This window comes from Odontesthes bonariensis, chromosome 4, assembly GCF_027942865.1.
Source record: "Odontesthes bonariensis isolate fOdoBon6 chromosome 4, fOdoBon6.hap1, whole genome shotgun sequence".
NCBI lineage: Eukaryota > Metazoa > Chordata > Actinopteri > Atheriniformes > Atherinopsidae > Odontesthes > Odontesthes bonariensis.
This window is the reverse complement of record NC_134509.1, coordinates 7256520-7274168: the sequence shown is the minus strand read 5'-3', so window position 1 is coordinate 7274168 and position 17649 is coordinate 7256520. Positions and strand designations below refer to the sequence as shown.

Here is a 17649-nt window from a genome sequence, read left to right as displayed (position 1 = left end):
AACATTCCCCAGTGGGTGGAGTGCACAGGAGGCGTGACATGTTTTAAAAATTTCTACGTTGGACATCTGCATTTTGGTGCTTTGGATCGTAGACAGGCCTACTGGCTCGGTCTGTAATTACTGTGCCGATATCAACAGATGTGTGACATGACCTTCTGTTCGTCCTACTGGGCTGCCGGGGTGAAGTCCGGGCCGACTCATCCGGACATTTATGCTTTCGCAAACGGCTCCTCTGGGAAAATGTGAAGGCTGCATTGCATGTGTGCAAACACCCTCGATGTGCCAATAAAATCAAATATATCAGTTGCTGAAGTCCCTCATGTCCACTGACTCCTTGTTGTCCTCACTTAAAGCCATAACAGTGTTTGATTAACCTGTATGATGGCCAACTACCATGATGATGATAACCTGACTATTAATAGTGTGTGTGTGCGTGTGTGTGTGTGAGCGCATGCAGACGTGACACTTGGCATAGTGACTCCGGTCACACTCTGGGTGACATACTTCTGCCTCCTTGGTCTCATCACCTCTAAAGTCACGGAGCTACTCAACAGCACAGAAGACTAAACTTAGTAGAATTAAGTTTTTTTTTTTACACACACACACACAAAATCATATTCAGTTTTATTATGATCATAAACATGGCAATATGTAAGACAAGCACAGGTGTAATTCCATAACATGAACTACCACTAATAAATATAAACCCCACACCTAATCAAAGCTTGGCTGGTCGATGTCTGGAGGCAGCGTGCATTTAGTCAGGTTTGACAGGTACAGAGCAGTGGTGATGGGAACCAGGCCGGCCGCCACCTTCAGGATGGTCAGCAGCCTCTCTGCAGCACTGGTCACGCCTTCTGCTGTCTGCGTGGGGGGGGGGGGGGGGCGGCAGGCAACACACAGGACAGCTTTTATAGAAACACAACAACATACTAAAGTGACATTTAGGGTTTTATTGTCACCAGTGCCGACGTTTAAAAAAAAACGCATGACGCAGGCTGTAACTGAACGCCTGCTTAACAATACAGGGGGAAGCCCAACACATCAGGACTATTTGGGCTCAAATCATTATTACAGCATCAAATGTTTGTTCTTACCTCCCAATAGGATCACATATCAGTTTGTCTAAAGACAGTGTTCATCACAGTCTTTAATGGAGTTGATTAGAAATAATTTGAGGGGCAGTGGCGTAGTGGGTACAGCAGTCGCCCCATGATCAAGAGGCTATAGTCCTCGCTGCAGCTGGCCCCAGTTTGAATCCTGCGTGTTGTTCCCCCTCTCTCTGGCCCCTGCTTCCTGTCTCTCTACTCTGTCCTATCTAATAAAGCCATAAAAAGCCCCCATAAAACAAACAAACAAAAAAAAACAGGTCCAAAGAAATCATTTGTGAACAAACAGCTTGCAAACAGACTCAAAAATATCATATAGCCAACAGTACTCTAAGAGGAGGGCACATGAAAATAATGTCAACAAGTGTGAAGTGGAAGGCCTTCTTTCAGGAAACCAAAATGACATTAATTACAACTACAGACCCATCTCAAATCTTCCTTTTATAGCCAAGATTGTTGAGAAATTGGTTTTTAATCAACTCAGTAACTTCTTGAACTCCAGTGGACTCCTTGACAAATTTCAATCAGGCTTCCGACCTCACCACAGTACAGAAACGGCTCTTATTAAAGTGTTAAATGACATACGGTTGAACACTGACTCAGGCAAGGTGTCAGTTCTGGTCCTGTTGGATCTCAGTGCTGCATTTGACACTGTGGATCACAGTATACTGCTGAACAGGTTGGAAACCTGGGCAGGACTCAGCGGGACAGTCCTAGAATGGTTCAGGTCCTACTTGGAGGAGCGGAGTTATTTTGTGACTATCGATCAATCTGATCGAGTGGCTATGACATGTGGAGTTCCTCAGGGGTCAGTTCTTGGACCCCTTCTGTTCACTCTATACATGCTGCCTCTGGGTCAAATTCTGAAGAACTCTAAAGTCAACTACCACAGCTATGCAAATGACACACAGATATATCTTGCACTGTCTCCAGATGACTGCAGTCCTATAGAGTCATTGTGCGACTGCTTAGAGCAAGTCAAAAAGTGGATGAACCAAAATTTCCTTCAGTTAAATCAAGAAAAAACTGAGGTCATTGTGTTTGGCCACAAAGAGAAGAGGTTTGCTGTCAGTAAACATCTTGAGTCACTGTCTCTAGAAACTAAAGACCAAGTCCGGAACCTCGGCGTGCTGATAGACTCAGACCTGACCTTCAACAATCATATCAAATCAGTCACCAAATCAGCCTTTTATCAACTTAAGAACATATCCAGAATGAAGGGTTTCATGTCCCAAACAGATCAGGAGAAGCTGATTCATGCTTTCATCTCCAGCAGACTTGACTACTGTAACGGTCTTCTGACTGGACTCCCCCAAAAGAGTCTCAAACAGCTGCAGCTCATTCAGAACGCTGCAGCCCGAGTTTTAACCAGAACAAAGAGATCACATCACCCCAGTTCTCAAGTCTTTACATCGGCTCCCGGTCAGATACAGAATAGATTTTAAAGTTCTGCTACTCGTCTACAAATCACAGAATGGTTTAGGTCCAGAATACATGAATGACATGCTAGCAGAGTATAAACCCAGCAGAGCTCTGAGATCTGCTGACTCAGATAGTGGAGCCCAGAGTTCAAACTGGACCCGGTGAAGCAGCTTTTAGCTGTTATGCTGCACACAACTGGAACAAACTACCAGCAGAACTGAAATCAGCCTCAACTGTAAGCACTTTTAAATCCAGGTTAAAAACATTTCTCTTTCGGTGTGCGTATGGTTGAGTTTATGTCTTTCTTTTTCCCCTCTTCTTTGATTGCTTTTAACTGTGTTTTTAATTTTTATTCTATTTTTTTTCTCTTTAAAATGCTGCTTTATGCTGTTCTTTTAAATGCCTTGTCTTTATGTAAGGCACATTGAGTTGCCTGTGGTATGAAATGCGCTGTATAAATAAAGATGCCTTGCCTTGCCTTAATAGGTCTGTCAAGAAAGATTTTTAGGTGTTGTCAGTCCTAAATGTCTGCGCCACAAACCTGATCCTCTGCAAACAACAGGGGGCAGTGGAGGGACGCGGCCAGCTTTCTGACGGCGTCCAGGCGCTCCGTGGGGACCGAGGCATTGCGAGCTATAAAAGACAGAAGCATAGGAAAAGGTCAGCGAGCCCCAGAGAAGGTTGAAGTTGGGCGTTTCCAGCAGCGCAGGGGGTGAGGGATGTGAAAAACTTCAACTTAGTTTTATCTCGTCTTATCTTTCTTGTCCTCGTTTATGCGATTCAGGAAGTGAGAGCTGAAAACAAATCACAGAACTGGCTGCCTTACCATTAGTGACCATGAAGCAGACTTTTCCGAGGAAATAACCAGGGTCCAAGTATTTCACAGACGCATCTGCTGACTGGAAACTGTGACAAAACAAAATAAGAATACGTAGAACAGAATTGATTGTTTCACGCATCTGATGTACACTGGAAACATGTACTATGTTGATGAAAGCATGCCAGAGACACTGAGGTTCCCGGTCTATACGACTGGACTCTTGCAGTTGTTTTGGCAGCACTATTCGATTTTACATGGATCTGGTTTTGAGGACGGTTCATGTCATGCTTTGGACTTTTCTGAGTTTCATTCAGGCAGATCAAAACTGCAAAATTATTACATCTAACTTGTGTGTTCAGGTGGCTCGAAAATGGAAGAATTCATCTGAAAGTTACCTGAGCTCCGAAGCCAGATTGATGATGAACACCACTAGGTCGATTCTCGGGCGACTCTCATCGTTCTCCATGGGTAGAGGGAGACTCTTAGCTAGTCTCCTGTTTGATAAAAAAAAATGAAGGCGCATGCCGTCAGATTCAACAACAATCAGCGTTGGTAGAGATGCATGAAGCTCCACGCTTGAAATTAAATGAGAAAATAGTCTAGCAATCCCAAAGAGAAATGTTCTGCGTCGCTACAGAGCCGAAGAAGCCTCTGACTGAACGCACCCCGCTGGTTCAACGCTAGGTTGAAATGTGCAATAATCCAAATCATACAACTCCAAGATTTTTTGTGTGAAAGTAAGAAATACTTTGCAAGGACTGTGGAGCCCCATGAAACCGTGATTAAACGACATTATGTAGCACCAAGTTGGATGCTGAAGCTGTGACTAAAGGTTAAAGCTAAAGTAAAAACCTCAATGGAATTACTTATGATGTGAAAACCATGTTACCGGTTGGAAACTGGTAATTACACAGGGGGGTGAATGGAGCATTACAACTGACCCATCTATTTAAAAAAAAAAAAAACAATGTTACTGTACAAAATTCTGGAGCCACCCCTCATTTATTTTTATTTTTCTTCCAAGAAGCCAGGCTTTTTTTTAAATATATATCTTAAGGGGGTCTTAAGCAATAGTTCTCCAGTGTTTCTGAAGGTCTTTCAAAGTTTTTTCTTTGGACATTGGCTGCGTTTTCCACACATTTTGAGTCCAGTCCAGAAATGCGTGTTTAGGCCACTTAAACACATATTCCTCAAGCATTAAAAAAGGCACCTAACTAAAGGGATGAACCAGTCTTGTGTCTACAAATAACAATTGCACTTTTTGGCACTTTGTTACTAGCAGCCTATTATGAAGACACATCGTTTGTTGACATTTCTTTGCATCTGTGAGAAATGCCAAAGATAATAGCATCTTTGCACCAGCAAAGTGACACAGGAGGAGCTAAAGACAGCGCTTCAATTTTAAAAAATGACAAGAAAGCTTGTCTATGAGGGTTCAGGCTGTGTTGAAGAGTGAAGGTGTTCATACCAAATATTGACCTTCAACCTCATTAGACCTGTACACGCTCTGTTTGTGCCTCATATACTGTAATTCTACTTGTGTTTGTTGTACACGTTTCAATAAATCTCTGCATCCATTACCCAAAAATTATCCAGAAAATGTATGAGATGAGGAGTAGCTCAAGATTTTGCACAGTACATTAACATTCCTGTAAATATAAATCCAAAAGACCATACATTTACCAACTACCATAAAACTAATCATCAAAAATAACTTTGAATTCAACTATAAACTATCACAGGTGATCAGATTGAAGCAGGTGCGGTCCCCAATTGGACAATATTTTCCTAATCCGAAGGCTGGCCTTAGGTTACAGGATGCAGTGAGCGCTACTCACACGTTCACAGTGACGCCAGTCTCCTCCACAAGAGCATCCGCCAAACTCTGCTGAAACTGCTCCTCGGCCTCCACCAGCTGCAGGAAAATCACTTCAGTTCAGCACAAAAGCAGATGCGCGCGCCATATTGGAGCACTATCACACAGCACGGCATTAAAAAGAAAAAGGAAGAACAAAAGATATCTTAAAGCAGCTGTCGAGAGGGGGCGGGGGACAACAGCGGTGCTGGAACCCCATTTAATAGTTTCCCTTGCAGGGCACTGACCTTTACTCCATCATATTCTACTAGTGTTCTTTCTGACAACACTTCATAGCTGCTGTTACTGTGAAATTTAATGTCTTAAGACGTGTTAAACTGATGCACTGTACTCCACCTCAGATTAAATAGATTAACGTGATTTCTGAAGGTTGGCATTTTTTATCTGTGCCATGTGGCATCCTTCACTGTTTTGCACATGCTGTATATGAGCTAAACACACACACCGACGTGCTGACCTGTCCAGTATTTTACAGTAAAAGCAATTTTTTAAAAAGACAATAAGATAATCACTATTATTTTAAGTAGCAGATATGTGTTTTGGTATAACCGTACAGACGTTACACTACTATATCAAGTGGAATAGACTTCACAATAAGCATTATAAACAAAAATAATGCTCAGCCATTTTGTCAAACAGAAAGTACACGATAGCTTTTCGTCCAGGACAGACAACAGCTATAATGGTAGATACCGTTATGGCTGTTTCGAAAGCTGGATTTATAGTTGACGCGTCGCTCACGGCGCGTGACGTCATAATGACGCTGAGAACGTCAAACCGGATGGACCAACTCGAAAACAGGCTCACGGCTGACAGTTGTCATGTAAAATACTTTGTGCAATTATTTGTAAATAAATGATGTCGTTAGGAATTTGCTGTTGTTTCATTCACTGGAAGCGGCTTTGAGTATTAAGCGCTATATAAAACCGATCTATAATTATTATTGTTGCATCCTTGAAAGGTAACAATAATTTCCAAGTGTGTCCACTGAAGCACACTATTTCTTAACAAACAAATAAAGAAAAGGTAACACAATACACTTAAAAGTCCTATAACAATATTGTAATTACTATATCAGACTATAATGGTGATATAACACACCTATTGAAATTTCAACTTCTGCAGGCTCATCAGTTATTATGCAAGTAATCTTCATCTTTCGTTGCCTTTTCGTCGACAAGGTTCTAAGCAGCATTTCATCTTCCAGATACTGCAGCAGTATCACTGATGACAGTGGCATTGTTTTCTTCTCCACTTTCGTCGTTGTAGAGTAGTTAGCGGTAACCTTTACGTAGCAGCGTCACCACTGTAACGGAGAAAATTGTAACTACTGGCGAATCGACTATGGCCGGTGTTATGCCGAGAAGTGCATCCCCATTCGCGGGAGCGCGCGTAAACCGTTTCAGGCGTGTGGATTATTACATTTTTCCAATAAAGTTACAGCGATGATATTGAGCTGACAATGGTTTTTCATTCGTTCATCTTTTTTCTTCATGTAGATGAATAATACATGTACAGTACACTTATGATAATCCCACAATTGTACAGTTTAGAGCATCTCTTACACCTATTATTATAATATTGTACAAATATTCCAAAGTAAGGGCCTTGTGACTATCACTTTTGCAGTCAAGAAGCCAGAAAGCCGGTTGGAGACATTTTCTATGAATATCAGTCTTTACTCAGTGTAGCCCAGATAATATAATCCAAAAATGAACCTAGAACTATGAAATTTGACTATTTTAATTTAATTTTAGAGACAATTTTGGACTTGTTGAAATTCACATCTGTTAATTTAATCGGGTAAACAAATTCTAATGTAGTTATATCATTCCATTCCAGACTCTCTTTAAAGCAGGGGCCTGCGAATGGGGATGCATTTCTCGGCAGGCGTGCACTTTTCGGCATAACACTGTTCTGTCGATTTGTGCTACTTCGTCGAGAAATGCTGCCGCCGCAAAAACCAATAGGCGTGTCTATCGATTCAAGCTACCCTATCAAAAAATGCAACTTTATGGTTTTCTACCTCTGTATATCAAATAAAGTCATAAAGTAAGTGTTTTTGTCTCTCATGTGTGTAATTATAAAAAGTGTAATGAAATTGATTTATTTAAGAGGGTAGTATATTTTGATAGTCCAATAACACCCTGTCAAATGATGCTCCCCCTTCTCAATGCATTCTTCTAAGACGACTTATCACCTCACTGCCACTGTAGGATGAATGGCAGCATGTTCATAACATTTTCTAATCAATATTTAAGAGGGTAGCACAATTTGATAGTCCAATAACACGCTGTCAAACAGAGGCGCACCTTGTCAACAGGCAAGGCAGGCAACTGCTTGGAGCCCCGAGCCACTAGGGGGCCCCCGAGAGCTGAGGTGCATTCAATCAAAGATTGTCTAGTTACTTTATAAACTAGACTCAAACAGTGGCGAACGTTCATGGTGAACATGTTTTCTTTGAACAGTTAACTTTAAATGATTTAGTCAAAGGTTGTCTAGTTAACATGCCATTCTATAATTCCATAATTGCATTGTTGACTTCGTCAAACTCACGTCAAGTTCCACTGTAGGCTATGTTGGCGGAGAACTAGCCCCTCAGAGTGTTTGCGATTGTTGGCAACGTTCGCCGGAAATTCAAGGCTAGTGGAAAATAAAAATCATACTTATGAAATCGATATCACGAACAGCTTTACTTGTCACAAAGAATCTTTAAATGAACACAATTATTATTGGATGGCCAGCTACACCCGGTAGATAAATAGCAACAGGCGAATATCAAGTGCTAACGTAGACAACGTAGTCTTGTTTTAGTTATTTATTTATTCTTTACATGTATATTTTAAAAATAACAATGTTTTTCATGTTTGGAATAAAAAGAGGTTTTATTTCATACATTTTTCGTTGGTGTCAGATGTTTTGGTGACGAACATTGATAGGTAGGGCCCCCTAGGATTTTTTTGCTTGGGGCCCCCACAGACTCTAGAATCGCCACTGCTGTCAAATAATGCTCCCCCTTCTCAATGCATTCATGACAATGATGGAGTAGAGTCACCTAAATAAAGACAGAAGTGTCCCAAATACAAAAATCAAATGGTGAATGACACCCCCATTTGTGCATGTTAAGCTAACTGCTTGTTAATACGATAAGTGTTTTATTACTTTGCATGTCTTCCAAAAGACATAATCAGACGCAGGGTAGCAAAACATTATGGGCGTGAAAACGAAACTTAGAAAATCGGCTCGGCGCATGCGCACACATGCGCAAAACCACAAAGTAGCAATTCGGCAAACATGCTAGAAGCTTCTCATTAGCCATTTCAAAACCTCTTCCCCACTTGGAGGGAAACGCCTTCTCTTTAGGTCCATCTCTAAAGCTTTCAGTATAAGCCGTCTTACTTTTACTCAGCTGTTAGCTCGTCCTGTTGTCACACTGTGTGGACTGTCTGTGCAGCCACAACAATGTCCGCCCACCGTCCAACACAGCACACAGGGTCAGTGTTTAAAAAAATACAAAACTCACCAAGATATTTGCCGTGTTCAGACCAGGGAGCTTACTATATGGCTTCAGCAGCGACATCTTTTTTTTTTTTTTTTTTTTTACATGTAAATACAGTCTCAGCTTCGTAAACTTAACAAAACAAACCCGGTGTTAAGACTCATTTCGTCAAATCGCGCTTCTTTTTTGGAGCGTGCGTCTGACGTAATTACGTGAAAATTTCAGCAGTGGTAGTTTTCTGCCCCCTAATGGCTGCCGGGTGCACTACAACTCACCCTTGAATTTCTGTGCTGGCATGCCTTTTTTTTGTTTGGTTTCTTCTTCAAGTGATTTATTGATCCAAGGACAGAGAGACATGCACAATCACCTACTCTTACAAAGCCCTAAACCCTATTTTTGGAGTGATATACCCCCTGTATATTAATAAATCAAATTAATGAAATGGAAAGTGGTAATTCTACAGCAGAGGAAAGATGAAGCAAACCAGTATCGAAATGTTGATGCGAGGTCACAAAAATGCTTCATTCAAGTTGTTAAAAAAATAAAATAAAATCTATATCACATGTATTTTAACAGAATATTTTATTCACTTAGTGGCGGCATCACAAAGTAGAACCTCAACCCCGTCCCCCTCCCCAAATAAGTCTACGCTGTATCACAGCAAGTATCAGTGCGTAAATATACATGTCATTTATAATGATTTACAATTATCTCTCCAGATCTGAGTGGAAATGTTTAGATTACATCTTTCAGGAGGACAAGCGGGTTCATTTCTGAAGGTACACGCGCTTCATCGCCGCATCTTGGGAGGATGTGTGTCAGATTTCCTTCTAAATGAGGCGTTTATGCTCGAAGGCAGCAAGTAAAACACAAACATTAGAAGTGCCTTCAATCAGCCACGGTTCATTTCCAGCAGAACTGCGAGGGCCGTGTCACACCCACTAAACTTCAGTTGCTAATGGAACAGGGGAAAACTGAATTAAGGTACAGGTCCAACTAATCATTAAAAAAAAAAAAAAAAGCAAAAAAAAAAAAAAACAGCACTGAGAAAAATAATAATAATAAAAAAAAAAAAAAGACTTCAAGAAGGGTTGCCATCTGTTCACTCTCTCTTCCCTTGTCACTGTGTAAATAACTGTACATAAAGTCAACAAGTTGACATAAAAATGATGACTGTACCGATCCCATGTCAGGCTCGCCTCAATCTTATAAAAGTCGCCATCACTGAAGTTCGTCCCTCATCTCCACCATGGACATGCATACAGCGCTGACAGACAAATACACTGGCACCAGCAAACTCATCATCCCATGCTCCTTTTTTTTTTTTCTTTCTTTTTCTTTTTTTTTTACTCAATATCTTCAAATCAAAAAAAAAAAAAAAAACAGAACTGTTCATATCTCTCCGGACTCTCTCTCCTCGGAGCTGGAGCGTCGATCCCGCTCGTACGACAGGGATCTCTCTCGTTCTCTGCCCCTGGCCGTGTCCGGAGAGGTGGACCTCTCCTTCTCCTCCCAGTCTCCGTGATTCGGTCTGTCGTCGCGCAACCCCTCTGCTGGAACCTCTCGCCACGGCTCCTGGGACAGAGAGCGTTCTCCGTCACGGGGGTGAGATGATCCGTCTCCGGAGGACCTGAGGGGAAAGCAAGCCGCCACAGATTAAAGGTAGGGTAGGAGATCCTGGATTTTGAGTCCAGCGAAGCTGCATTTTGAAAATACACAGGTCAAAAGTCCCAACCCTTTTCTTCACTTTCCCCCCGAAGGCACGCCTCTAGAGTACATGAACGCGCACCAGCGCTGTTCTGACAGCAACCATCGATCGTTGCCGTATTTAGTATTTAGTATATGCTAACTATACGTTTAATAATGCTAGGTGCTAGCCAAGCTGGCTCTAGTTTAGCTTCCTGCCAAGCTTCTGGACGCGTAATTCGTTCACGGAGCAGGGTATGCGCGCAGGGGGGGGGGGGGAGCAGATTGCAGTTTGATAGACGGCATCAGAATCCAATCATTGTTAATGGTCCGTTCAGTATGATTGGATAGTGTTTTTTCTAGATTGTACGTTCTAGAGGCCACTAAAACTTTTCATATTTGTGTCAAAACTTTTAATTAATTGGTTGCAATGGGGGTGTGAAGAGTATTTCAAGCAATATGTAAAAAAAATGCTCCAGAAAAAGATCCCCTACCCCGCCTTTAATGCATCCTGCTCACAGAGTTTGTGTCCTTGCATTCATTTTGTTGTGTGGATGGAAAGAAAAGAGTTACTTTGCGACTCTAAATGGTAGGGGTGGGACGATATGCTTTGGTTACCATTCGATTGCATCACGATTCTAAGGTGCCGATTCAATTTGTATCACAATTCTTGATAATTTGCGATTCTACAAGTATTGCGATTTGATATTATCAGTAATTGCAATTTTCTTCCTCCTAAAAAAAACAAACAAGTTGACTCATACACTTCTAAAATGAATGTTGTTCCCATAAACGATGCACATCAGTTGAAATAAACGTCAGCTGCTGGACTGACTGACACAGACTGAGACAAAAAAAAGAGGCATTTTTTAAAGTTTACAGTTACAAAATGAATTGAAATGTCCACACAGCACAAATGTGGGCTAGTTTTAACATAACTTAATGTAATAAATTGATGAAGTTTTTCTGGACACAGATATGATGGAATATAATCGATTCAGGGGAGAAAAATCGGTTTTTAAAAATAATCCCATAAAAAAAAAAATAAATAAAAATAAATAAATAAATCGCGATATGTACATGAATCGATTTTTTCGCCCACCCCTACTATATGGGCGCTTTCAGACTGAGCAGCCATATTAATATATTCTCTGGGAAAATTAAACAAGCATGTGGAGATAAATCGCCTTCCCAGCAATATGGCCCTCCGCTTATGTTACACTCGTCGGAGGTTCAAATGACACGTTGGCAGAGACTTTAGAGGTTACATAACAGAAGTTGGTGACTCTCTGGTTGTGGAAAAATCAAACTTGTTCTAATAAGGTTCTAAAGTTGAACTGCCTCCGACGTGGTTATGAGAGGACCAGCCCTGAAAAGTCCCAACACACAGTCCCACAGACATCTGGGATGAAACATGTTCCCGCTGCTGAAATGTATGCACACCTCTTCTTTTTGTGCCTGTGGGAGTGAGAGCGTGAGCGATGCCTCTCCTTGTGCCGATGTTTCCTCTCTCGCTCCCGGTCCCGATCAGCCCCGTCTTCTCTGGGGCGAGAGGAGCGGTGGCGTCTCGAGTGATGAGACGACGAACTGCCTCCGTCCCTGGATAAGCATTTGCATCGAGACAAAAACTGATTTTATTTGGCAGGTAATAGAAAGAGACACCGTCTGACCGCTTCGTGCTGCAGACTAATCTCAACTGGTTCCTTCTGGTGTATAAATGACGCCAGCTACATACAACTGTTACATGAGTGGCATTTTCTGTGTCCCGCCGTCTCTCTGCTCTGCTCCTTTTCCCCCCAAAATGATGGTGGATGCAATCATAGCCTGACAACACTGGTCTGTCTTGGTAACAGATCGATCAAATGCTGTTTATGTAGAACCACTGAATCATCCGTCTTTGTGCGAAATGCCAACCTCAGTCACAAAAGAACCGGGACGCCGCGTAAAAATGGGAATGAAAACAGAACGCAGTCATCTGCGGATCTGACAACTATCTAAGACATTTTTTTTTAGATACGTTCTTGTTCTCAGCGATGTCTCCAGATTCATCCAGATTCTTTATTCTACACGGCGTCACAACTTTTTGGTGATTGGGGCCGTAAATACCTCCGATACATCACTCAAAGACAAAGTTTCAAACAACTTTGGGCACGGCGAGCATACCTGTATCGCTCTCCGCTTCTAGATCTTGACCTGGGAATGTCACACACAAAGAAATAAAAGGTTTCCAGATGAGCAGAAGCTTCTGACTGTACACAGCGGCTGCTGATGCTGCTGACCCGTTTCCTACCTCCTTCGCTCCCTGTCTCGGTCCCTCTCCCACGCCCTCTGTCGCTCCCGCTCCCTTTCACGCTCCCGCTCCACCTCCCACTGTCGCTCTTTTTCGTCCTCTTTTTCACGCTCCTCTCGTCTCCTCGTGCGCATTCTCTCTTGTTTCTCCACAACAGCTTTCTGGATTTAAAAATGAGAAAGCAAACGCATCGTCACAGGTCATACGGGTTTAGCGCGACTCCAGCGGTTCGTCCCGACTTTCCGTGGCGTCCTCACCCGTAGCTTTTCAAGCTTCTCGCGGATTTCAATGAAACCGAGGTGAAGTTTGCCCCCAAAGTGGTCGGCCAGACGGCGATCGTTGTCGTGGAGACCCAAGTATGCCGAGCACACCTCACACACCCGTAGTTTTTGTTGTTGAAAGCTGGAGGCTGGCATAGAGTTCCTGTAAACATCCTACAGGAACAAAGATTTTGGTCTTCAGGAGGATTTACTCTTCGTGGATTCTTTGTTAACTCCATTATCAAAGCTGATGAGTTAAGCTGATGTTTAGCACGTATCCTACTCACACATCACAACAACATTAGTAACCACGTCTCACCTCTGCCTCCTTCTTTAAGGCTCGGGTCTTCTCCACCTTCTCCAGGATCTGCTGAGCTTCGTCCACGTTCCCCTCGCTCCCAAGTTGCTCTGCTTTGGCCAGCAGCTTGCCGATCTCCTCGTTCAGCTCATGGACTCGCTCGGCCTTTTCGCAGACCGAAGATAAAGAAAAAAAGATAATGAGCTCGAAGCTGTGAAGAAAAAAAACTGAACTGCAAAGATTCCTGATAATCAGCTGACGTAAAATAGTGCTTTTCCCCAGGAGAGTAATTACTCTGTGGAAGGAAGAGCACAGCGGTGATGGTAATGTCACCAAAGAGCGTCGACATGGTGTTCGTCACCTTTGCAGCTACTTCAGCGCTGATCTCATCCTGAGTCTCAGCGAGTCTCTTCTTGGCCAGCTCAGTCCTGCGGTCACAGTCGGCGATGAAAGACTGAAGGTGTTCCGCAGCCTTAGAGGAAACACATCAGAACGTTTCACTCATTGCCTGCATGCACAACAGCTTCGCCTGGGCCCGTTACACAACGTGTGAACCAACAACACACATCCATAGTCGTAGACTGTGTCAAAAACTGTGCCATGTGTCAACTTTAGGGTACTGGTGACTCACTAACAGTTGCTGGAAAAATAACTTTCTTGGATAGAAAAAAAAAAAGTAGAGTTGAGGAAAAGAGTATATGTCTGCAAAACTTACATCAAGTTCAAAGAAGTATTCTTGCTCCTTGGAGGCAATCTCGTAATCTGCTCTGAGGGCCAGGTCGTGGACTTTGACACACTCTCCCAGGTCCATTCTCTGTAGGAAAGAGAGCGATGTCAATGTGTAATGTCCCCCTGCTGTACGTCCCGGTCAACTTTTATCCCGAAATCTTAAACCGTTCGGAGCTGCGAATCGCTTCGTGCCTCGCCATTTCCTTTTATAAAGACCGCAGCAGGTGAAGGGACTCCATCAAGGATGGAACATATCATCTCTCTTTTTATTTGTTCCAAACACGCTCATCAACTTTTGGCCTTTTCTTTCTGTAAATCCTAGATTTTTAATTAATACTGCAACAATAGAATTGTCCTCTAGGATTAGGAAAAGTTTTCAATGCAGTCTCGATGTCTTTTATCTTTATATTACTGCACGGCAACATATTCATTAATAAGGATTAGCAAATCAGTCTGAATTCTCTTTAGTTATTTGGGGAAAAACAAAAAAGACCAACCATAGTACTGTGCATGCTGCAAGCTAAATACAAATCAGTTGCCTTTGAGGTCCATAAATCTCATATTGGCTATTAGCTACTGAATTCTCTCGCTCGACTTTAATTCAGCTGTAAATTGCAGGTAAATCGGAATAGTCTGCTCACACTGCAGCTCCAGAAACTTCAACAGCTGTCGAAACCTTTTTTTTTTATAAACAACCAAACAGAAATTTATCAGTGAAGGCTGCCACAGATTTGGCGACTCTCGGCTTCCAATCACAAAGCTGACCGGACCTCGTTATTACTTGATTGATTAAAGGGGAAGTTTGTTTTTTTAAACCTGGACCTTATTTATGACATAAAATACGTTCATCTACTCTCCGATAACAGTTTGGTGAAAGTCGGCGTCCTTCGGAGCATATTTAGATCACTCGAGATCCACTTATATCCATATAACGGGAGTGAACGGGGCAGAGACAATACAGCCTCTAAATAAGGCATCTGTCTTTATTTCACCAATACTTTAAAACCAATGATTGAATGAACGTGTACTATTGCACTGTTAGCTCATAGCTGCCATGTTGTTGTTATCCGGGGCTATCGAGGGGGCTTTCTACACCTGAGTCATGACACAGCACGTCATTACTTCATTGACGCGCGCCGCTGCAGCACAGCTCATTCTCTCTGGTAAGGACCTTCATCGTACTCAAAGTTGTCGTCCACATCGTCAAAATCTGATAAATATCCTGCCATGTTGTGCAAAACTAGCAGCAGCAAACTCGGTGTGAAGTTAGCCGACTGTCACAGAGCACGGAGTATACCAATTATTCACCATCCTCCAAGCTGCTTACCTCGATCAACAAACTATGCCCAGTCCTCTCCCGTTATATCTCGAGTAATCTAAATATCCTCCGAAGGACGCCGACTTTCACCAAACTGTCAGCGGTGAGTAGATGAATATATTTTATACCAGAAATAGTCGTCCAGTTGCCCTCATTTAATCTCTTGTGATAAAAAAAATGTATAAATCATTATTCTGCTACTGATTTCTCTTCTTTGATGTTTTAAGGCAGGGGAATGCAACATAAAAGTACGTTCAACTTTACTGTTCCAGAGAAACACTGTTTTACCGATCACATATCAATCAGTCATTTTGTTTCTGCTTCACATTCTCGATGACGTTCGCTCGAGACATTTCAACACCTCCACAATAATTCCCTCAAGTTAAAATGTTCTGGGTTTGAAGCATTGTCACCATCATCACTTAGGGAAATGGAAATGTGACAACCATAACCTTTGAGTTGCAGCATGGCAGAGCCAAGTCTGTGACTGACTGTTATTTTACAGCATTGGCACCAACTGAATATATATTTAAATTTTACACAAGGGATGCCACACTGATCTCAAAATATCAGTGCTACTCTATTATGAACTTGTGACAAATAAAGGTAAAATACAAGCACAAAGAAAACTTCAAATTTGCATTAATATAAAAATTACAGAGCTATGGGCATAGCTGCCACACACAAAGAACTTTTCGCCGTGTTCTTTGGCATGTTTCCGCTTGAGGAAGAGAAACCAAACCTTTTTTTTTTCTGCACCAATTATTCACCATCCTCCAAGCTGCTTTCCTCGATCAACAAAATAGTTTAGAGCGTTAATACCTTTTTTCTTTCTTTTCAAAGGCAAGGACGTTCAGTAGACCCTAACCAAATCAAAACAAGTGTGGGTATACATATATATATATATATATATATATATATATATATATATATATAAAAAAAAATATATATATATATATATATATAAAAATATATATTTGTATGACTGTACCAATGCTCTCTGTGTGATTGTGTGTAACTGGTACTCACGGTGCCTGACAGGATGTCATGAGGACACGAATCCAAAAGGTGGCTTTTGCAGACTCGCTCATCTGAGAATTTGATCCTCTGCCGCATGGTGTCCCCTTAAAACGGAAGAAGCAAACCCGCAAACATGAATTTACAGCCTTGTTTTGTGAGCCAACTCGTCAATGGAAATGTCTTCCCATAGAAAAGAAGAAAATCTTGACAATACACATGCTAACTCTAGTCGGGGCGGACGCACACGGCCAGTCATTCCTGTGCACCGTTAACTGCCCGCATATATCTGAACAGGGAAGCCTGAAGTTAGCTGCTTGAACAGAGCAGAGCAGAGATCCTAACAACCTGCTTGTAACAAACGTTGAAATGAAGAAAAGTGTACATTGAAGGTGGCTCATTATAACTCCAGGCTGTTCAGATATGTGTAACGTCACAACTAGCTTTGTAAACTCAAACACAACAGGTAGCTAAGCGGCTAGCCGTCCTCATGTTAGCTAGCCCGATTTGTGAAGCACGCCTCACTGTCACTGACTGGCAGAGAGATTAGCATGTTGGCTAATGCTAGCAACAGTCCTAAAACTCCTGCAATGATTGTTTATTAGTCACCCGTCAGAAAATACTACGGGCCTCGCTCACCGTCTCTCCCCGTTCCCATTAATTGGTCCAGCATCGCTCGCATCTGTGCCTGGGCCGACATGTTTGTCCGGCGTTGTGTGAGTCAGTCCTCGCCAGCTGCGATCTTCACACATGCAGCCTCCTCAACTACAGGCCTCTTTGGCTCCTCCAACAACAGCACGAACAACTTTCCCCCACAGAGGAGGAAAAAGTCCGAGTCTCCGAGAGCGAGCGAGCTGGTTGTGTTGGGTGTTTGTTCAATTTACTGGACGTCACGGCACTTTTACGGAAGCTAAAATGTGACTTTGTGATGGTAAATTGCCTCGGGTCGGCTGAGCAAGTGCAACGTCTATTTGCAAACTGCTCTGGTCCACTGGTCGGGTCGGATCGTGTGACGAGTTAAAACAGCGGTGACTGAATGTAGTCAGGGCGTTTGATTAGCTAACTAAATGTGTAGGAAAGTAAGAAACAACGTCTACTGTTAACATAGTATCGACGTGTATTTCTAGCCAGTCAGCCAGAAGTGTTCAAGTTTGTTCAAACGTCCTCTCTTCCGCCTTCCCAGTTCCTCTTCGTGCGCGTCACCGCGAAGCGCGCTCACACTCCCCTCGAGGTGGTGGAGGAGCAGTGAGCCCCGCGCGCTGGTTTGACGAAAGGAAAAGCCTATGGAAGTTTTTCTATGCCATCAGAGTTTGAATACGAATTTC

General features: G+C 42.5%; 2 protein-coding genes across 2 annotated transcripts; both read right to left on the bottom strand.

Moving 5' to 3' along the window:
• Positions 1-612: 612 nt before the first annotated feature.
• On the bottom strand, positions 613-8930 carry pane1 (proliferation associated nuclear element). The gene is made up of 6 exons (XM_075464364.1): positions 8751-8930; positions 5190-5266; positions 3747-3845; positions 3358-3437; positions 3073-3164; positions 613-864 (listed from the first exon to the last, which is right to left on the bottom strand). Exons 1-6 carry the CDS (start codon positions 8805-8807, stop codon positions 715-717), a joined length of 555 nt encoding a protein of 184 aa, XP_075320479.1. The 5' UTR covers positions 8808-8930; the 3' UTR covers positions 613-714.
• Positions 8931-9291: 361 nt separating this feature from the next.
• Positions 9292-17544, bottom strand: LOC142378338 (putative RNA-binding protein Luc7-like 1). Its single transcript, XM_075462706.1, has 10 exons — positions 16964-17544; positions 16337-16431; positions 13976-14074; positions 13622-13732; positions 13282-13425; positions 12960-13136; positions 12703-12863; positions 12576-12605; positions 11856-12011; positions 9292-10356 (listed from the first exon to the last, which is right to left on the bottom strand). The coding sequence occupies exons 1-10, from the start codon at positions 17022-17024 to the stop codon at positions 10119-10121; spliced, it is 1272 nt and encodes a 423-aa protein (XP_075318821.1). The 5' UTR covers positions 17025-17544; the 3' UTR covers positions 9292-10118.
• Between the last annotated feature and the right edge of the window lie 105 nt (positions 17545-17649).

Coding starts and splice junctions, on each gene's coding strand:
- LOC142378338 (XM_075462706.1), bottom strand. CDS start 17,024: ATGTCGGCCCAGGCACAGATGCGAGCGATGCTGGACCAATTAATGGGA. Junction 16,432..16,963: donor AATGGGAACGGGGAGAGACG/GTGAGCGAGGCC, acceptor TTCCGTTTTAAG/GGGACACCATGCGGCAGAGG. Junction 12,864..12,959: donor AGAAGCTTGAAAAGCTACGG/GTGAGGACGCCA, acceptor TTTTAAATCCAG/AAAGCTGTTGTGGAGAAACA.
- pane1 (XM_075464364.1), bottom strand. CDS start 8,807: ATGTCGCTGCTGAAGCCATATAGTAAGCTCCCTGGTCTGAACACGGCA. Junction 5,267..8,750: donor TGAACACGGCAAATATCTTG/GTGAGTTTTGTA, acceptor ATTTTCCTGCAG/CTGGTGGAGGCCGAGGAGCA. Junction 3,438..3,746: donor AATCTGGCTTCGGAGCTCAG/GTAACTTTCAGA, acceptor GTTTTGTCACAG/TTTCCAGTCAGCAGATGCGT.